Genomic DNA, 23,165 nt, shown 5'->3' on the forward strand with positions numbered 1-23,165 from the left:
TTATAGTATTGAATGTGACTTGTCATTAAGTAACTATGTGATACTTATTTTGGTCATATTTAGATTAAAGTGGATTTTGGTTTTGATCTTTCCTTCTATAACTCTAGAATTATACTCTTCTAATGACATTTACGATTTTAAAACTAGTAAAAATATATGAGCGAGGATTTTAAGTGGGTTTGTTTGCACGAGAAGAAATATTATTTTTTTATTACAAATACTTCAGTTAATTGCATAAGGCCCCATTTGTCATTTGTCTTTTGTATTGCTTAGAGATTTTTTTGTAAAAAACAAATATTTGGTAATTTTAATAATAAATACGTATTAAATGTAACTAATTTGTTTTGTATTTATAAATTTTGGAATAGATTTCATATTAACAAATATTTAATTACGACTTAATTGGTAATGGTCGAGCTTTGTATATCATATGACCATCCGTCTAGCTAATGGGCCAGCGAACGAGCAGCTAACAACTTAGTATTCGATGTGGAGAATACCTTTAAGATAATTAAAGGGTAATAAAAAACAATAATAGTCATTGATGGACAATTAATGAAAATAATAATAGTTATTAATGGATAATTAATGGGTTTGATTTAACTGTCATTATGAGATTTATAAATATAGGTTTGCTATCAAGGTAAATGGCACTTTTTTCATGACCTAGCTTTAATAAAATTCTTGAGAAACATATCTAACTTGAGTATCAAAATATTTCTTGCAGATCATCCTCTAGTAGACCAATAAACTCTGGAATAGTAACTGATAGGTTGGACGATCAAGACTTTGGACACCACAACAAAGCAAGGAAGACCGATCACCGACCCGCTAGACTGAAACATTTTGGCACCCACCGAAGGGTCAAAGGATGAGAGAAGAAATCCAGTCGTAACCACAAGGAACATGGAAGATCAATTGAATCCAATGGAGTTGATTCGAGAGATGCAAAGGCAAATGCAAGAGATATAGAGGAGGTATGAGGCGAAGATCGCAGCTCTGAGAGCCGAGCATACTATTGGGCGAAGGGAACAATTTGCTCAACAATCGATATCACATGCTCATGTCCCAACGAGGGAGAACATGCAGGCAAGAGATCCGAGCAGAGCAGGGCAGGAGGCAAGTAGCGTCGTGGCCAAGACAACTCATTCTATCCAAACTAATCAGGTAGAGGGTGTGCACCCGTTCATGGTTGCAATGATGAAGGCACCAATGTCGGAGAAAAAGACGCCCCCTGTGTTCGAAAAATACGATGAATCAACTAATCCAGATGAACAACTTCAGTCCTTCGCAAATACCATGGCCTTTTTATGGAAGCCACTTTCAGTTAGAAACAAGTAAGTAGCAACTCCACGATGGTGAGACTTCAAGCGCAGCAGAAATTGTAGAGAATGAGTGAGTTTGATGTGTTTAGATGGGTGGAAGGTAAGTGTATGAGACCTCTCAGCTCAGAAATCCCTTCTACAAAGGAAGGAAGGTAGAGGAAAGGGTAGAGAAATTGAAAATCAAGAGTGACTCAAGAGCAAAAGGGTCGGACAACAAGTTCAACAACATTTCACTAAGCTTAAAAGTGATTTTTACAATGGAGAGGCCCTCTTATTTATAGGTGAAGAGAAGCCTCCAATCTGACCTATTTTTCCTTTACAATTCAAATACAAATTGAGCTTGGGAGCCAAGCTGGCTGAATCACACGTCTCACACCAAGCACACATGGAAAACATGGCAAAAGTGAAATCTGATAGGTAGAGGTTGAGCGTGTGAGGGTATTGGTTGGGCGCAACACTCAATCCAAAAGGTATTTCCCTTCACATCTTCAATCCGAAAGCTAAGTTGCAAAATTCAGAATACACTTATTTTGCTTCCATTTTTAGCTCATTTGCTTCCCTTGGCTTATTAAGCTTCTTAGATGGTTTATCCATGGTCTCCAAGCATTATTAGATCCTACGAAACAACAATACCAGTGTTTTAGAAAAGAGAAAAGATTTTAGTAAGTGATCTTCCATAGAAGTAAAGTGTTGGGTGATCCTTCTTCTTCTTAAATTCTCCTTGACATGGCTTTTGTAAGAGGTCCAATGTGAGTCCTAGATGGTCTACCATCAAACCCTCCCTCTTGAAAAGGATTTTTCCTCAGATCTGCTTCATCCTATTGATCATTTCATATGAAAGAATTAAGTCGCGGATGTTAAAAGTAGGACTGACACCATAACTTTCAGGAAGGTCTAGTATGTATGCATTATCATTTATTTTCTTGACCACCTTGAAAGGACCATCTCCTCTTGGACTAAGTTTGGACTTTAGTTGAGATGGAAACCTTTCCTTTCTCAAATGAAGCCAAACTAAGTCTCCCTCTTCAAATAGACAATTAATGAAAAAGTTAAATAGTAGGGATTAAATTAAGTCTTAAATAGACAAAAAATTAATAAAAATTAGAAATCTCTAAATTTTTTAGAGCTTAAACTTAATTAAACCTAAAAACATAATAGTATATACTATAATTGAATTGTATAACTTTTTGTTTCATGTGTAGGGTTGAACGTCTAGTTAAAATAATTTTATTGTAGTTTACTCTTTAGTTGTCCTTCCTTTATTTGGATAATCCGTTCTCCAACCAATCAGGTAAAACTGTTAAAGATACTCTGATACTTAAGTAAACTCTAATTCGATCAGTTCAGTGGTTAAAGATGTAATAAATACGTAGTAAAAGTCGCAACTAACACACCTTTGACGTGTATTCATAGTTTTTTTCATGGACTTTTTATTTGGGTCGGCCTAATCATCGCCTAATTTTGTTTAAACTTGATTACTAACATGTTTATATCAACTAGATAATTATTTTATTATGATAGTGACCAATCGGTCTCTTCCATGATTGGATTATTGATCATGTTATTTTGATCGGTATGCATCAGACGATACATATAATGCCTAGGCCCCCCAAGCCTTGAGCTTGAGTTAAAACCACAAGCGAAAAGGGTTTACTACCATTCGGCTCAACCTTGAAAATATGCCTATTTGTAATGGATGGTTGTGTCGTCCCATGAACTTTGTTGATGCTTTGCTAACTACTACATCTGCTTAGCTCACCTTGAAATATATTACCATTGGTGATGGACGAGTGTGTTGCATCGTGAATCGCACTACCAACTCTGACATCAAATGCGAAATGTTGCATATCCTTTTCCATTGGATAGTGCAAGATTTGACGATTGTGAGAGAACCATATGTCCCCAAAGTTTTCTATAAATAGGGACCAGGTGGTTCTGTCATTTTCACCATTTTCAATCATAAACACATTTGTGTGTCACTCGATTTTCAAATTCTTATCATCCTTAAGGTAATAATGTTTGTCATTAACATCTCTTTGAAAGACTCCCCAACCTAATTTTCACATTACTTCTCTAACATCAAAAATACAAAATAAAAAAAAAATAGATTAACAAAAACAAATTTAAAAAGATACAAGGACATTCGAATGTATTCATTCATTCATACTTAGGATTCGAGACTTCATTCTCATGCATATCAAAGTTTTATTACAAAAACAAAATGAAAAAACAAACAAATAAGCTTCTTATTACGCATCCATGAACCTTGTGCAAGAAAAGTTAAAATGAGTTTTTTTTTTCACACATATCGAAATCTCACTATGATCTTGACAAAGTTTCACACCTTGTGTTACATCAAAACAAAGATCAAAAACAAAATTTTCATATTATGTATCAGCATAGCCATACACCATGAACATTCATTACCAAATTCAAAATAGCAAAATCATAACATTTTCTCAACATTATTATGCATCATCGTCAATTTGTCAAAAAGAAAATCTTCCAAATAGTAGTCTTCTTCATTCCTATGAATGTTATCGAATCTTTCTCTTTCATAAAGACAAAGAGATCAAAATACATCTAGACTTCCTCCTTCAAGTTGAAAATTTTAATTAATCAAGTTTTCTCTTACATATCGGGATTTTGACACCTTGATCTCTACACCAAGGTTTCAACAACTTCATTCTACTATATATTGGGGTTTCGAAACGTGATTCTACATTAAGGTTTTGACACCTTTTTTTTTTTTTTCACATCAAGGTTTCAAAACTTTAATCCTTGTGCCAATGTTTCGACATCTTATTTCTCTTACATATTAGGGAGTTGAGAGTGTGGTCTCTACATCATGGTCTTAACACTTTTTTTTCTCCAAAATATTAGCGTTCCGACACCCTGATCCCTACACTAAGGTTAACATCTTTTTTCTCTTGCATATGAGAGTTTTGACACCATGATCCTTAGGCTAAGGTTTCAACGTCTTCTTTATCTTGCATATGTCTAACACACCCTAATTCTTGAGTCAAGGTTTTTACATCTTGTTTTCATGCTTTAAGTTGAGATTTTCACGTTTTAACACCTTATTCAACACTATTAAAACAAGGTTCCAATACCTTGTTCACCACTTTCAAGACAAGGTTTCAACACCTTGTTCTCCACTTTCAAGTCAAGGTTTCAACAATCAGTCACGTTTCAACATCTTGTTAAAGTTTCAACACCATGTCTATCACATAAAAAGACATAAAATAATGTTTTTCATGATATATGTCGATTGCATAAAAAAGGTTTTTCATCCTTAATTATGATCTACCTATATAATTAATTAGCGTCAGTCTTTAGAACCAACTGACCACAAAATTCGATAACTTTTGTTATATAAAATATGAATTGGTTTAGGCCATTAACAATACTTAACCTGTCAGCATAATCCATACATTCAACATTTCTTGGTCGACCTTCTAATATTTGAAGTTGGTGTTTGATGCTGCATGCATCAACTTTACTCTGAATGGTTGAGTTCTAAGAGCAATATCAGAAGTGCAAGTAGCAGGGCAGATTTTTCGATACCCAATTAATTTGGGCTTCAATGAACTCATAACTATGGGCTCCTATTTGACCCAAAATAAATAATGGGGGTTTGAATTAAATTTGTTTTATCATTGCCTATCCAAAATAGTTATATCTTTTAATTATGTTTTTGTTATTTAAATTTTTCATTCAATAAAAACATGATTGTTGTCTCATTCCATCACGTTGATTTCATGTGTGAAAAAACAAGAAGTTTTTTACTTAATATAAAATAATATTGTAATTAATATAAAAATGACATAGAACTTTTATTACTTTAATATTATTTTATATTAATTAAAACCTCATATTATTAACACTGAATAGAAGTAAGCAAGACGAAAATGATGAGACAGTAACAATCACATAATCCAAATAATAAAAAATTAAATAAAAAACTTAAACTTAAAAAATGTAAAACAAATTTAAGAATTCAATATATGAAAAAAAAATAATAAGTTAATTAAAAATATGAGAAACTTAAACTTAATTAAGTGTTATGAAAATATTAATTCTCTTTTTATTTTATAAGAGCAATGAAATGAAACTGTCTATTACTAATTTTTTTTAGCTATTTCAACATTATAACAATTCAAAATAATAATATAAGCTTTTTTATCATAAACAATGGTAAGACAGACATACCATGAAGAAACGATGGTTGAGTTTACCTTTTGTTAATGATTAATGCTGCTTTATCGTAATCGTAACACGGGTTATGATTCTGATGAAGATATATATAATAGTGAGAACAATCATAATCATTAATGGTTAATAGTAACATATGGGTTAGTTAATGATGAAGATTATTTGTGTTTTAAGAAAATAAGATAAAGTTGAACAATTTGATTTTACAACTAAAACCTTATTTTAATTTAAAAGGTTTAGTAAAAATGATTGAAATTTAGTTTACATTTAAGTTAATTTTATTTTAGCTTAATATATTTAATTTTAAAATTTGTTAAAATAAAAAATTGAAACCTTGGCATTACCGAACAATTCACAAGTACCAAACTTGTATTTCAATGATTGGGAAGAAGAAAGAACAAAAGGTAACTGTGTAACATGAAAAATTGAGACTTTTTTTTCTTCTAAAATTGCTATTATAAAAGAACGTATAGTTGATCAGAACTTCATTACTAAGGGACATTAAGATGATAATTAAGAAAGAAGCAACGACAAACAAGAAAACACACCAAACCTTGTTTTATTAACGTCAAAAAGTTGAAGCAATTGGCATTTATAATTAAAAAATTGATTATTTGTGCTGGTCACTTTCTTTCTTGTAACTCGAATTTCTCTGTCAATTTTATCTTATATAAATATATCTTTTAGTTTAATGCACGATATATACTGTCCTTCTCTTTTTATAATTAAAGATTAATAAGACAAGATGATTATTATTGTTGGTGTTAATTATAAATTTATAGGAAGGAGCAGTTTAATCTTCTATGGTGGAGCAGCTGGACTGTAGCATTTGGAAGGGAGAAATTGACGTTTATGACGATAATTTATAATAAAATGCTTTTGACTTTTAAGCATATTACGATCAGAGTAATACTTTCGCTTTCATGATTGTGTCAAGTACTTATCACATTTTGTTTTGTCCTGTCAATTTTAGTAGTTAACGTAAATAATTATTCATATATATTGTTACTTTTTAATACACCTGATATATGTGATTTAGGTTTTAGAGACAAAGATGTTATAACATGCACCCTATGTATTTAGAGTAAAATGTGATATAATATAAATATTTATATTGTCTTAATCTTAATTTTTTAAATTTAAATAATAAATAAATGTATTTTTATTGTAAAAGATAAAAAGATATTTTTATCAAACAGAACTAAAATATAATATAAATAAAAAATTTGAAAAAATATTCTCAAGATTTTCTTTTGTTTTAATAACTATTTATTTAAAATTCTAATTTAAAATTTAATTTTCATACTTAATTTTTTATTCTTATTTTTTAATTATTGTCTTTTTTTTCTTTTTATAAGATCATATTTCATTTAATTTCATATTTTTTATTATATTTAATTTTCTATCAATCACGAAAAATATGGTGAGGAGCTAATTATAAATGGAGATTTTTAATATTCAAATGGATTCATTGGAGATGATAAGAAGAATACAACGACAAATGGAAGAGATGTAGAGAAGGTACTTGGAGGAAATAAGGATACTGATAGTCGAGAAAAAAATTATTTGGTAAGAGAAGGAGGACAAAGGCCTTGTGCCATCCACCTAGACTTTTCGAAACTAGTTAAACAACCTCGATAAGAGCCAGACTAAACGATCAAATTAGTAGTTTCATTACAAGCAAGGACCACCATTATTTTGTCGCAATCGTTAACACGATTGACTTATTGTCGTTGCAAAAATAAAATAAAAAAAAAAACCTCTACTTAGTAACTGGACAATATTGCCAATATTCAACACGTACAATGGGCCTACAAACTTGGAGGAGCATATCCAGATCTTTGTGAACTATATGGTGTTGTACACCACGAGTGGTGCCATTTAATGTCAGGTTTTCTCCACCTCACTGAAGGAAGAAGCCCTGGCTAGGTTTTCCATATTGTCAGCCAACTTTATATATTGCTTCGCGACCATCCAAGCAAAGTTTAGAGCTTAGTTTACAATAAGTAGAACACATCGACAAACGTTGAGTTGCCATCTTCAACGTCAAACAAAAGAAGGACAAGTCTCTTTGGAACTTCATGGAAAGGTTCTAGAAGGTTTCCCTGCATATCTGAAACCTCATTCAAGATGTAGCCATTCACCATTTGATAACGATGTTACATCTAGGGTCGTTCGTCGACAACCTCTACATGAAGTCGATTGAAAGCATGGATGAGTTGAGGTAGAGGGTTGCTCTGTTCATGCAAGTAGAAGACATAAGGGACTTTTACAAGTATATTCATGCAGAGTCATCCAACACAGAAAAGAAGGTGGCGAATAAAACATTTTTTGGGAGGAAAGAGAGATTGAAAGGCCCTCGCTTAAGCAACTACACCCCCTTAATGTTTCAATGGTAAGATATTGAAAGAGGCCTACAATTCTGATTTGTTGTTGGTTACAAGAAAGAAATTGACCCCCCTAATGCAGGCGAAAATAAGCATTGCTTATACCATCGAAACCTAGGGCACATTACCAAGGAATGCGTAACATTGAGAGACAATATCGAGGAGCTTGTAAGGGCAAACTACCTGAAACAATTTGTTAGAAATGACAGAGTGGAAATGAGCCCGCCTAGGAAAAGGAGTCTTTGGTAAAGCCTTAGGCGTAAACATAAAAATGAACGAAGTAGAGAATCCTCTCGATGCAAAAGTAGAAGATAAAGTCACACCAAGGACCATCCGTTGAGAGGTTATATCAACACAATCTCTAGAGGATTCACAAGAGGAGGATCCTCATAGTTGGCATGCAAGAGGCACATCAAGGCACTCAAGTTGGTGTATTGGATGGAGGGAAGAATTTGGAACATGTAGCCCATCACCTTTACTGATGAGGACTTCAAGGAATTAGACCCTAATCAAGATGATATGATGGTTATCTTCACTGAGTTGGTCGACTACGAAATTGGGAAGGTTTTAATTGATTAAGGAAGCTCAATCAATATCCTTTACTAGAAAACCTTCTAGAATATGGATATTCCTGATACTTGATTTTGTCGTATAACAAGCATATCGTGGGTTTCTCCAATGAACAAGTGGATATGTGCACATAAACTTGTGAACCAGGATTGGATAGAGGAAGGATGACTGAGAGGTCAAAATGCCTTTACTTGTTAGTCGAGGCCAATATATCTTATAATGTGTTGATAGGTCAATCCTAACTAAATTCATTTGGCGCAATCTACTCATCCCACACCTTGTTATGAAATTCCCTTCGGAAAAAGGGGAATATGTACCGTACACGCCGACTAGCAGATTGCACGAGAATGCTATGCTATAGGACTGAAGATGGTGCCTTATCAACTACTTAGGAAGGCTAGAGGATCGAAGGTGGCAATGATCGACCTAGACCTCCGTACTAATACATACGATTGAGTGGAGCCTGAGGGGGAAACAAAGAACCTCAAGATAAGTGAATCGAACGACCAAGTTACCAAGCATAGTAGTGACTTAGGCCAAGAATAGGAGAAAAAAACTAACAAGTTCTCCCGAAGAACAAAGGCTTGTTCATGTGGACGTCGGCCAACATGTTAGGCATACACCGAACGGTAATGTTGCACAAATTTTCTATCTTCAAAGAAGCTAGACCGATCATCCAAAAGAAACACAAGCTTGGGGAAGAAAGAAGGAAGACAACAGAGGTTGAGGTTAAGAAGCTGCGGGAGACAAGTTTTATCAAGGAAGTGAAATACACTTCATGGCTTGTGTTGATGAATAAGTCGAGCAACCAATGGAAAATGTGAACAAACTTCACTAATATGAACAAGGCATGTCCCAAAGATGCATACCCCTTCCTTAGCATCGATAAGCTAGTCGATGAGCATCTGGCCACCAAGTTTTGAACTTCCTAGATGCATACTTAGGTCATAATCAAATACCAACGTAGCATCCAGACAAGGAGAAGACCACATTCATCATTAAATGGTAAACTATTTTTACAAAGTTATGCGGTTTGGTTAGAAGAATATGAGGGCCACCTATCAACGACTCAAGGACAAAACCTTCCACATCAGATTGGTCGCATCACAGAGGTCTATGTCGATGACATGGTGGTGAAGTCCCTATTGGTTGATAGTCGTGAGGAAGACTTAATGGAGATCTTCCAACAGATTCAAAGATGTAACATGCACCTCAACACAACGAAGTGTGTGTTCGGTATTGGGACGAGAAAGTTCTTATGCTTCATGCTTATCTCTTAAGGCATACAAGTGAATTCAGACAAGTGCGACACAAAGTTAAAAACTGATCAAAAAGGGGACTGGATGAAGAAAGACGAGTTACCATAAAATTCTTGACTGAGATGTCAGGAACAGGAACATTTTAGAAGCTTTTTGGTTGAGAGCTTGCACGATAAATCCTCTAAGACTTTGAAAGTCATGAACTCCTCGGGGGTTATCATGGAAGACTCCTAAGAGTCAGTTTGTGCAGGATTTTATGTCTCGTAAAAGAAAAACTTAAATCGATCATCCACATTAAAGAATAAGTTGTGACCTTTATTGGAAATTGCGATCTTGGAATACCTATCCTTGAAGCTTTTGTAGGAGGTTACAAAAAGTTGGAACATGTTTCAATCATCATCGCTTATTAATGACACTCATTCTTTTCAAGTGTTCAAATTGGTGAAGGAACGAGACAAAAGTAGGGTTGATACCCAATACCTTACATAACATACCGAATACCCATATTAATTTTGATTCATAAATGATTGACTTAGTATTTTAATATCTTCTACGAAAATTATTATAATATTTGATTCCTAAATTAATCATTTCATTTGATAAATTGATTAATTAATATTTTAATATAAATGTTCAATGCAAATTTGTAGTCTGAATTGGACTTGAGCAAGGCAAATGTTGTTTCAAAGTTATGAAATAGAAACAAAAATAATGATTTAAAACAAATATATGAAAGTATGTTACATAGTAGTGGTTTCCTAAGAAATGATAATTTTATTCGAATTTAGATTTTCCATTGAATTTTTGTTTTCTCTATTTTGTCTTCAAAATATACTGATAGATACTCTTTTTTTATATTTTAAAATATATTAAAACAACCTTAAGATGCCAACATTATTGTATTTAGACTCAAAGCATATGATAATACTAAAATACTCTCTTGTCAAATAATAGTAGAAATTTGGTTTCCTACTCCAATAATCTCGCACAATAAAGGAAATATTGAAATGTTAAAAGATTGATATTTGGATATACAATCACTTTCCTAATTTACTTATCCTAGTAAACTAGTTTTAAACTTGTGCTTACGCACTAAATTTTTATTTGTTTGTGTATTTATTAAATATATTTAGATGTTGAAGAGAGAAACAATAAACATTTTTAAGTGTGTATTTAAGTTTAGAATAATAATTAACCTGAAAAATATTTATAGATTTATAAAATCAATATTTATAAAAATATAAAAAGTATACAAAGTTTAATGTGTATTATAAAATTTATCTAATCAGAAAATGAAAAAAGTTGTCTAATATGTATTTATAGACTCATTTGATATGTAGATAAATAAATTTGTCTAATGTATATTATTAAATTTATTAATTAGTGAATAGAAAAACTCATGTAATGTATTTATAGACGTCTGTTATTTTGGGCTTTTAACGTCACATCTATACCCGACGTCTTTATGGATGACGTTAATGGAATGTCGGACTGTGCAGGTCTGACGTCTTTATAGACGTTGGACATGGAATTAACCGATGTCTATAAAGACGTCTGTCATGGCACTAACCAACATCTAAGGGCACTGTAGATGTCGGACATGGCATTAATCGACGTCTACGAAGTATTCGTTGTGTTTTAGTACAGTTTTGCTCGTGTCTTTGGGTAGCGTAGTAGCACCCCCTTCCTTTGCTAGTTTCTTCGTGAGAAAAAATTGTGTCTTTTTTATCTCTTATGACATTTCAACCCAAAATCGAATTTGGATTGTTGCCTAGTTCCATTCCAACCGCCAAAGAAGAAGAATACGGTGACATCAAAACAAGGCAAGGACCCAACTTTGGCTTCAGGTTGAAATGTCATAAGAGATCCAAAAAACGCAAGCTTTTCTTACGAGGAAACTAGCAAAGGGAGAAGGTGCACTACGCTACCCAAAGACACGAGAAAAACTGCACCAAAACACAACGAAAACTCATTTTAATCAGTTCAAATGAAAGATAATACATCAAAGACTACTTCAACTAGAGTAAAAGCAAGTTTAAACGATTCAAAAGAGATAAAACGCACCTAGAAGTGCAATGCAGCGGAGAGAAAAGGCGAATGCAGACGATGAAGTGCGCAAAATTGCTGGTTAATGTCTGATTTAAGAGGAAATAAGACATTGGTTGCCCTAGAGACCAACGTTTATTCTCGAATATACGTCGACGACCTCACTAATATAACGTTCATTTGATTTAAAAATTAATATTCGTGGTATATATAGACGTCGGATGTAGTGGGGGCCGACGTCTATAATCGCATATAGACGTCGGGTGGCAGGATCAAATGTCTAGATGGCGGAAAAAAATAACTTTTCACCTACCTGTCAGAATATAGACATCAGTTAGGAGGGGCACCCACATCTATAAAATTATAGACATCGGGTCCCCACCGAACCGACGTCCGAAAAGTAATGACTTTTCACCTACCTGTCAGACATATAGATGTCAGTTGACGTCTATAAAATTATAGACGTCAGATCCCCCGAACCGACGTCTATATGCCTACTTATTTACGAAAATGCCACCGGTCAATAATTTACATTGGGTGTTTTCTGGTCCGACGTCTACAGGGTGACGTTAAAGCCCAATTTTACACTAGTGACTCACTAATTAGTGTGGGAGAAAATTTATCTAATGTGTATTGCAAAATTCATCTAATCAGTGAATGGACACATTAATCTAACATGTATTAATAGACTCATCTAATCTATGTATGGACAAATTTTTCTAATATGTATATTGTTAGACTCTTCTAGTTAATATATGAATGACTTATTTAATGTGTATTACTACTCCAGTAGTTTAATCAATGTGTAGAAAGACTCTGTTAATATTTTGCTATACTCATCTAAACTTGTCTAATGTGTATTGTTAGAGTTGTCTAATATTTTTTGATATACTTGTCTAATTAGTTTATGAACAAACTTGTCAAATATGTATTGATAAACTCGTCTACTTTTTTTGTAATACTTATTTGTGCTGTAAGACTCGTCAAATCAATGCTCTAATGTCTCTTTGTAGTATCATTTAAAAACAATGTAAATACATTGGAGATATATGTTTGTCTTAATTGCACAGTCTCTTACATTTTGAAGTTGAAATGGTAAAAAATGAATTCAAAATTATAATTTTAGAAACTGCAATTTTTTTGATTACAAATATAAATTTTAGACCTTTGAAATGAACAAGTAGAATATTTCTATTTATTTTAATAAAAGTATAGTTATTTAAAACTTTTGACAAGATTATATGTTCATATAATTAATGTTAATTTTTTATTAAATAATATCAATTTAACTTTTACATACAAAAATATGAAAAATATTAAACAACAAGAACTTTTATTTTATAATTTAAGATAACAATGATAAATATTTGTTTTATATAGACAATTTTCTATAAGACGTTTTTACATAATAATTTTTGTATTATCATTATATATATCATATTTAAAATATTCAACAAGAAGAATTTTATTTTATAATTTAATATAAAATGATAAATATATTTTTTTACAGACAATTTTTTAGTAACCCAGACATATTGTATATCAATATTTTATTATCAATAAATATATATTATTTTTTAAAATTATATTAATTTAAGAAATAAAAGTAAAATATGTTTTTTAAATTTAATTTTATTAAATTACTATGTAATTAGAAATCACAAGAGGATGTAATTAAAAATGAAAAAAAAGAATACAAAAAGAATAATATTTTAAATATGTAATTTTTTAACATAATAATTGGGTAAAAGAATAAAATAACTTAGATATGAATAAAAAGGTAAAAACAAAAAAAAAAAGTGTATAATAAAATTCTAGGATAATGTGATAGCAAAATAAATATGGGTAAAAAAGTAAATTAAAAATATCAAATGATTTGAAAACTCACTTTTTGTACACTTATCAAATAAATAAACATGTAAATTTCCTAGTATTTTCTTTTCTTATATTATATTATATAATCAAGTAAATAGAAATCATAAATGATATAATTAAAAATGAAAAAAAAATAGTATAAAAAACTTAATATTTTAAATATAAAATATTGTTTAACATAATTATGAATAGGTAAAAGAGTTGACACCAAACTAAATATGGATAAAAGGGTCAAAGAAAAAAAATGTAACAAAGTGGAATAACATTTTAGAATCATGTGATAGCAAAATAAATATGGGTTAATAAATAAGTTAACAATATTAATTGACTTAAAAAACAACAACATTTTGTTAACATTAACAAAATAAGTATGGATAATAAAATAATTTCGCATTCTTTTCTTTTCTTATATTATAATAAAGTATGTTCTTTTCTTATATTATAATAATACATAATAGATGTAGACAAATTTTTTTAAGATAGAGTTATTGTATAACAACTTTGTTATTATTAATAAGTATATATTATTTTGAAATAATATTAATTTTAAAAATAAAAGTAAATTATATTTTTTAAATTTAATGAACAAATGATTATAAATCATAAAAAGATATAATTAAAAATAAAAAGAAATTATATAAAAATAATAATATTTTAAATATATGTTATTGTTTAGCATAATAAATGGGTAAAAGTAAAATAATTTTATAGGGACATGTGACTCTAAAATAAATATGAATAAAAAGGTAAAAATAAAAAGAATTTGGTAAATTGGTAAAATAACTCTTTATGATAAGGTGATAGCAAAACAAATATTGGTAAAATATTAAATCAACAATATCAAATGACTGAAATACTGATATTGAAAACACTTAAAAGCAAAATAACCATGATTAATAAATAAGTATTACATCTTAAAATAAAATCTTAGTTTCATATTAAAGAAATATAAAATGGTTAAATATAATATAAAAAAATTATTATTTTAAATTTTTATGTTAAATATAAAGATTAAATATATTTTTAATTTTTTATTTATTGCGAAATTGAAATTTGTGTATATTTAAAACTTTGATATATTTAAGACTTAAAACTTAAAAAATAATGAATACGATTTTTTTACGATGTTACATAATTTTTTTATATATTAAACATATTTTATGATAATATTTAAATTGTTCATTATTTAACATATACGTGTTTTAATATTAATTGTAACACGTAATTGTTTCGAGATATTAATTGAGAAACATATTTCATATATCAATAAAAGGTTAGTTAAATTAGATTTAAAAAAATATATTTGGCCAAAATGTATAAAATTTTTAAACTTAGAAAAATTTCAATTCTACATTAAAATTTAAAACCTAAAATTATATTTAACTTAAAAAAACTAAAAATATATTTAACGTTAAAAAAATATTCTTACAATTAAGAAATATTGGTAATTTGAAATTTGTGTCCTGGAAAAACTTATCATTATTTCGTGGATCTCTTCATTTCTTTTATGTATAACAATTAAGAGAATCTTTTTGCAACATTTAAAAGAAACAAAAATATTTAGAAAATTTATGCATATAGAAAAAATGACCAAAGTGACAAGTGCGAGTTAATTACTTTCCACAATGATTACGAATATGCTATCCTATTTTCAATTTTGTCATTTTAAAATGCATCAAAAAGTATGAAACACAGACTCCATAAAATTTCCCAAATAAAAATGACTCAAATAGAAAACATATATTTCGAAATACAAAATAAACATGTCTTGTTTTCTAGTTTGATTAAAGGTGAAATGTACAGCCCTAAATAACACAAATTAAGTTAACTAAAACAGTAGGGAGAATTTGAATAAAAACTCAGTTTTTTTTTTTTTTAATGGATTGATAAAGAGGTGATTCCATAAAGTAAGTTATGTAAATGTGTAAATTAATTTAAAAAGTAATAATACCATGACACATTTTTATATTCATTTCACACAGTATACAAAGATAAAATGGTTTAAAAAGTATAAAGTTTTGTAATTTTTCAAGAAAAAAGAGAATAAAAAGTAAATAAAGGTAGGGAAAATGATATTTTAACATTAATTTTTTGACACCATTTTGAGACTACATACATGTCAAAATGTAGTTGGATGATTTCAAATTAAAAAAAGAACTTTGGTTTTTCTCTTCCAAATATGTCCTTGCTTCAGCTTTTTTTAATTTGAAATCGTCCAACCACATTTTGACCGTCCAACCATATTTTGACACGTGTGCAGTGTCAAAATAGTGTCAAAAATTGGTGTTAAAATATCATTTTCCTAAAAGTAATGTCAAATGAATGAAAAAAATTTAGGTGTGTGAAAAAATCATTTCTCTTATTCAAAACCTTGATTTGAAAATATATTTTTATGATAATTAATTATATTATGAGTTTGGTTTAAGATTCACTAACCCATATGACGTCTTGGTAGTACCCCACTGTTCTTTGGCCAACTAATAGTTATTTGAAAAAATGACAACATTAGTACACACTAAGAACTAGGTTACTGGCCCAGCTACTTGTACTACTACTGCTACTACCTCCTCTGCAATCATAACATTACCATGAAAATGGTCCTTAATTTTATCTCACAAGGTACAGATTTTTGGATTATGATAATTAGTGGGGATAAAGAAATCCAGTACTTATAAAGGTTACTGTGTAAGGGAAAGGGATTATTTTTCTGTCCTTTTAAAAAATATCAGTACTTTAAATAATTAAATTATACAAACTAACTAATTTTCTATAAATATATAACTTTTATTATTCAATATGTTTTTTTTAAGAGGAAATGAACATAAGTAGTTCACTTAGTGTTATAGTTAGATTCTTTTTCATTTTTGAATTCATAATTTGAGGAGGGAACTTAATATTTTAAGAGCTTTTCTGAAAGATAATGTAAAAAAGAAGTTTACTCCTAAAAAAATGATTAGGTTCATGATTATTTTATTTTAATCTAGGGTTTGAACTATATGTGTTCAAATCATGACATGGCTGGACTGCAAATAAAATCTCACACCATGAATATTATTATACCGTCCACATTCTTTCATATACAAACGTACAAAAAAAAACATTTCTTTTTTTATACAGTAAAAAATCTGTTTTGATAGAATATATTTATTTTTTTTGTTTAATAGTATATGATCGAATTGAAATGAGTCACCTGGTTGAGTAATTAAAATAAGTTAAAAAAAACACACCATAAAATTACATATTTAGTTCAACTAAAGCAGTTGTGTGCTCTTATATTTTGCTCTTAAAATTCACATTATTGTTAATAATTTTGAGAAATATTCTAAGATAGCCTTTCTTTCTCAACCCTTTTTGCTTAAATAAGAACTTAGGTTCTACAAGAGAATATTTAATTATACTTAACATTTAAAAAATAAATATATAATAATTATTTATGTTAATTTTTATATAAAAAAAATCATGGTGGTCAAAATAGTTTCATGAGTTTACCTAACATAAAAGTCAAAAAATAATGAAATTCAATTTATATATATACATTACTTGAATTTTAATAACTTAACAAAGTCACTTAAAAAAGAAAACAATTTCAAGGTAGAATTAGAAAACCACAAATGAATATGTTTTTTAATATTGTATGAATTTGTTCTGATTTTGATATAGAATCCTGCACTTACATATGAATTTCTTAAGTACAAAATATTAAATCATTTTACTGATAAAAATACAAAAGTAAAACAGGCAGCAACAAAACCAATTATGAAAGAAACAAATTCACAGGCAAGTACATACATATGTATTTTTGTTTTTTAAGAAAAGAAGAATTAGAATATGATTCAAAATTCTCTCTCTCATTTGTCCAATCATCCCGTTGTAATGTCAACCGGATTCCGGTAATCACCATTGTTCGTACCTTTTTAACCGTTTCGTATATAAAATCACTTAACCTCCAACCCTTTCTTTTGCAAATAAACCTATATTTCTGAGTCATATATTTTTATATTCATCAAGAAGCTAGCAAAGCTCATAGGTACAAACAAGTCTGCAATTTGATAAGAAGAAATAAAGGCTTGCCATGGCTGAAGAGTTTCAAGCTAGAATTTGCGGTGAAAACTGGTGGAGTAGTTCTATCGATTCAGCAAGAAGTGTATTTCCTGTAAGCTCATCACCTATTGCTTCTTCTCCTTGTTCCGTGGCAGCTCATAATGATGCAGGAATCTACAGCACTCGTCAAACAGATTTGAAGGCAACCAAGTGTTGTGTTGAAGAGACTAACAATTTGCTTTCCAACACCTACCTGGGTTTTTCTGATGCACACAAGTCACCCAAGACTGAATCAGCCAGAGGAAGTGACAGCTTGTTGATCGATTCCACCTTACAGATGATGGGTTTTGGCCTCGCATCTTCAACATCAGACAATTGGAATCAACATCTATTAGTGTAAGACATCACCAAAAGTAATATGTATATGATCATATATGCTTTACTTTTGCTAACATTTTCTTGTGAGAGAGAATTTTAATTAAGTTTTTTATGTAATATATGTGTGGGTGGAAGGTTTGTAGTAAATGGTCCAACACTTCCACTAGGGTTGAAAAAGGTTTATTTCTCTTAACTTTTTCTCTTTGATTTCATTTGAAAAAGGGAACTTCATCTTATCAAAGCATATATAGCTTATACTATAGCTCTCAATTGTTTCTTTAGCTATTGGATTCTCTAATCATGACCATATATTTTATCTTCTTTTTTTATCCCATAGTCGATGCAATGGAAGGGCAGAGAGCAATTTTGATTCCAAGCTTCGGGAAGAAACGGGAATAGATTCTTCTAATTCACAAATCCGCAGGGATTGGAACCCGAAGAGCTTCTCCTGTACTGGTGGAGGAGACCAACAAATTGATAATTTCAAGCCATTGAACCAAGAATTTTCAGTAGATTACCAGAATCTATGTTCGATAACCAGGAATGGGTTATCATCAAATCGTGATTTTGCAATTGGATCATCCACATATGGTAACCCTTCAACGTTAAGAAGCTTATATGAACCTGATCCTGATCCACAATTACCACAGCACTCACTTTTCACCAACCGTTCAATGTCCTATTCATCAAAAGCAAGTTATGGGACACCCTGCACTGAACTAACGCCAACATGGTCTAAAGTCACTACTTTTCTGAAGCCCACAACTATAGCAAAGCAACACCCTATTGGACTTCACTTTTCTAACAACACCACTTTCTGGACTGCTTCCGCCGACGCACTTCACGACATAAGAGCAGGTACCTTTGCTTCATCACAATCACAATATCAATCGCCAACTTTCGATCAAGAGAAACCCAATTGCCCAAGTACTCTATTAAACAAGGTGCTTATATGTTTCAGTTAATACAGTTTTTCATGTTCGCTTAAATATATATATCTAGCTAGCTAGGGTTTTCTGTGGAACACTGTAATTGATAAATATATTCTGAAGTCCAGCTCAACAGTGAAGAAACTCTAGATTCAGCAACAATGGCGAAGAAAGATGCTTGTGAACCAGCATTAAAGAGGCCAAGGATTGAAACTCCGTCCCCATTACCGACTTTTAAGGTATTGTACTGTTTTTGTTTACTGCAATATTTCAACTTTCTTTCTTTTTTCACTATGCAACATTGTTCAACCTTTATAATAATTTCACTTTAGATTTTAATCAACTTGACATGTATGGACAGGTTCGGAAAGAGAAGCTAGGGGACCGGGTCACTGCTCTTCAGCAATTGGTTTCACCTTTCGGAAAGGTGAACATTTTCGGATATGTCTCTTTCACTTTTTTTTTCTTTTTTAATTTCCCATGGAGCTACGACTACGATAGAATTGAGACCTTTACTTTCTTAGAGCACATTGAAAGGTAAAAATGTAAAAACTCAGATATTTTATTCTTGTTCATCTCAACAGACCGACACCGCATCCGTTCTTCACGAAGCCATCGAGTACATCAAGTTCCTTCATGATCAAGTCAATGTATGTTTCCATTGATCCAATCCAACATTGTTTTAAAGAAAACCCTAATTATTGAGTACCATGTAGAAATCTTCATTAAGAAAATGGTTTTATTGTAAGACCCTTTTTATGCTGTGTTTTAAATATTATCTTCACATGAATTACAGGTTTTGAGTACCTCATATATGAAAAACGGAGCTCCCATCCAACCGCAGCAGGTACTATATATATTCCTTTACCAAAAATGTCTTTTAGCAATAGTAGGTAATATACTAATATTAGTATTGCATTTTTTATATCATTCTTTAATGAAAACTAAACTATTAGTATAGATCGTAAAATAGGGATTCTAACTATTTGCTCTCCAACGTTATTCAATGTAAACAAGCAATGTGTAATGATTTTAAATTATGTGAAATTATATCTAAATAACTACAAAACATATAATATGTAATAATTTTAAATGACGTGACATTACTTTAATCCTCGCCAACTTCAGTCACCTCTTCATCTTGATCAGCGAAGTCTACTGGTCAGGCTGAGTCCGGACCCCTACCAGTGGCACGTACTCCGACACCACTTTTTCCTACGTCAACAACAATTACAACGGTCATCTCCAGTGCAACAATGTCGGTGGTGTTGTTGTTGTTTTTGCCTCTTTGGTGTAAGTGAAGGCCTACCATGGAAATAGCTACTACTTCTCTTATGTCACGAGCTTTGTAGATGGTTTCAACGAATTTCGGATCCATCGGAAACGGGCTCGTCATCGACAATAGGAACTTCCGATGATTCCTCCTCTATGGCTAAGACATTGGTGGGTGATGACCACCTCGTCTCTTCAAAATTAAAACAATGTCACATCATTTAAATTTATTACATATAACATGTCTTTATTAGATTAATGTAGAAGGAGACCAAAACCTTTGTTTAGTAATGACCGTTATATCAAGTTTTACTGTCCTGACATAAATATTTCTATTGACTAATGCTTTTTTTTAAGAATTAGTTGGGAAAGTGGTTTTGAAACATTTATTATATATATGTTTGTTGAAAGGTGTGTGATGATCTGAAAGAGTCAGAAGGAGCACATGAAGATTTAAAAAGTCGAGGTCTGTGTCTGGTACCGATTTCAAGCACATTTCCAGTTGCAACAGAAACCAGTAGCAGTGCTGAATTGTGGACGCCTACATTCAGGGGCGCTCTCTTGAGGTAGGGAAGATAAAGCCAAAGATGCTCGGCCAGTGGAGAATTGATGACGTATTGTTAACTATTTGCATGTGTAAGATGATGAAGGCACAGTGATGAAGAGAAAAGCTGAAGAAAACAAAGGATGAAAAGAAGGAAAAGTGAGAAAAAGAAACAAACGAAGTGACCCTTCAAAGCTCACCACCACCAGGGAAGCTGGGCCAGCCACAACCACAATGATGTGCTCTTGCAAATCATTAGTCACCACTGGAAGAGAAAATATAATTTAACTTTCATACATATACTTTATCAACTGGGTCTGCTACAAGATTAATATATGGTGGGTGAGATTAGGATCATATGCTAAATTCACCCCCATTTCACATTACAGTAGCTCATTTGCTGCTGCTTCTTTCAGGGCTAATTTAATGTCTTTTAATTTGTTCTTCTCTATCATAATATATGAATTTGGATTCTCTACTAAATTTTTAATAATGTATTTCTATTTGGTATTCATGTCTAGCACAGATTTTTTTGTTTAAGAGAAAAAGAAAATATTTACATAGTACATAATATTCATATTTTTTTGGTTAATGTAATTTTTATCTATCACTCACCTTTCTATAAGATATCATTTAATTAGGTGGTCTGGCCAATCACGTGACATGGATTTAAGTTTTTAAATTTAAATTTAAATAATTAACAATGATTAATTAACTATATATAATGTATAAAGATAGATCATGATTACAAAAGATGGAGTATCTTATACTTTCTTTGCCTTAAAGGCTTAATTAATTTTATTGTCTTGTTCATTTTACTAGGTAAGTGATATAAGAGCTGTTTTGTCTTTAACCAGTTCTGCTATAGTACCTTTACATTGTAAATTTAAAGCCAAAAGTGGTCCTAAAAAAATTAAAACCCACTCTTGTGAGTAATTATTTTAATGAAATGTTCATTAATCGGGCAGTCTTTGTTTTGTAACTACTCGTAAAATTACGAGGATAGATGTAGAAAGTAAAGAAGTGGATTTAAGAGAATATAAATAAACTGTTTCAAAGAAAAAAGAGAATAAAATAAATCCTTGATTAAAAGAAAAAACATTATAAATGAGATGGGAAGAGTTTGTTACTTTAAAGGTGTAGCCCATTCTCAACTTTAATTAATTTAATAGGAGAATGATAGATATAATTTGTTCTAATTTTCACCTGTGCATTATATTAATGATAATGACAAATACAACATTGTAAATGAGATGGAATAGTTATTTCAAATGTGTATTTCTCCCCGGAGCGGAGGATTAGAGGTAAGGTTGTTAGTTACCTAAACTTTTAAAATTCTGGAGGTATCCATTGGAAATATATAGGAATTAAATTTACTACATTTTCTTATTTTTAATAAAATACATTATTTAATATTAATAAATATAATATAAAATTAAATATTATAACAAAATTGATTAATTATATTTTTTTCTTTTTTTTTATTTTAAATTACTTATTATTTTGTTTTTATTTATCTCTTATTCTCGTCGTGTTATCTTTTACTTTTTTTAAGAAAAAGAGAGAGTTAAAGATAAACTCGTTATTTTTATTTTTATTTCTCATATAGTATGTTCCACTCTTGAAGAAAAAACAACTCTTTTTGTTATCTCACTTGAAAGTAAAATATTAATTTTATAATATAATATTTTTTATTTTATGACTTTATTCAAAGTAATTCTTTGTATAAAGAAGATAAAAAAAGTTAATGATAGATTTCCTCTTACTAATTATGTTTATTAATATTTAACTTTTTATAAAAATCAATTTAATTATGTATAAGAAGTTTCTTTTAAGATTGAGGATATATGTAAAATTTTTTTATCTCTTTAGATTATGNTGTGTGTGGGTGGTGTAGGTAGCTTAGGGTGTGGGTGGGTGTGGGTGTGTCGGTAGGTAGGTCTGTATGTGTGTGTGTGTGTGTGTGCGGGTGGGTGTGTGTGCGCGTGCGCGTGCGTGTGTGGGGCTGTGTGTAGGTGGATGTGTGTGGGTCTGGGTGGGTAGGCGGGGGTGTGTGTGTGTAGGTGTGTGGGTGAGTGCGTGTGTGTGTGGGTGGGTGGATGTATGTGTGTGTTTGTGTGTATGCATGTGTGTAGGTGGGTGAGTCGATGTGTGTGTGTGCATGTGTGTGTGTGTGTTGGGGGTGTGTGTGTGTGTAATGACTCCATTAGAGATGCCTGGACAGTTCAATACAAGTAGAGAACTCGAACTAGGGATGCAGAAATTGAATGCTAGCTCACGGGTGTAGTGATTTAAGTGAAGGTAAGGTGTTTGATGAAGTGTTT

At 30.9% G+C, this 23,165-nt stretch overlaps 1 protein-coding gene across 1 annotated transcript; it reads left to right on the forward strand.

Annotated features, from left to right (window-relative positions):
* The first annotated feature begins 17,531 nt into the window (after positions 1-17,531).
* On the forward strand, positions 17,532-21,278 carry LOC106766918 (transcription factor bHLH112). The gene is made up of 7 exons (XM_014651709.2): positions 17,532-18,114; positions 18,434-19,040; positions 19,154-19,264; positions 19,387-19,452; positions 19,610-19,675; positions 19,822-19,872; positions 20,709-21,278. The coding sequence occupies exons 1-7, from the start codon at positions 17,750-17,752 to the stop codon at positions 20,865-20,867; spliced, it is 1,425 nt and encodes a 474-aa protein (XP_014507195.1). The 5' UTR covers positions 17,532-17,749; the 3' UTR covers positions 20,868-21,278.
* Positions 21,279-23,165: the final 1,887 nt, after the last annotated feature.

The sequence above is a fragment of the Vigna radiata genome, chromosome 7 (assembly GCF_000741045.1).
Source record: "Vigna radiata var. radiata cultivar VC1973A chromosome 7, Vradiata_ver6, whole genome shotgun sequence".
NCBI lineage: Eukaryota > Viridiplantae > Streptophyta > Magnoliopsida > Fabales > Fabaceae > Vigna > Vigna radiata.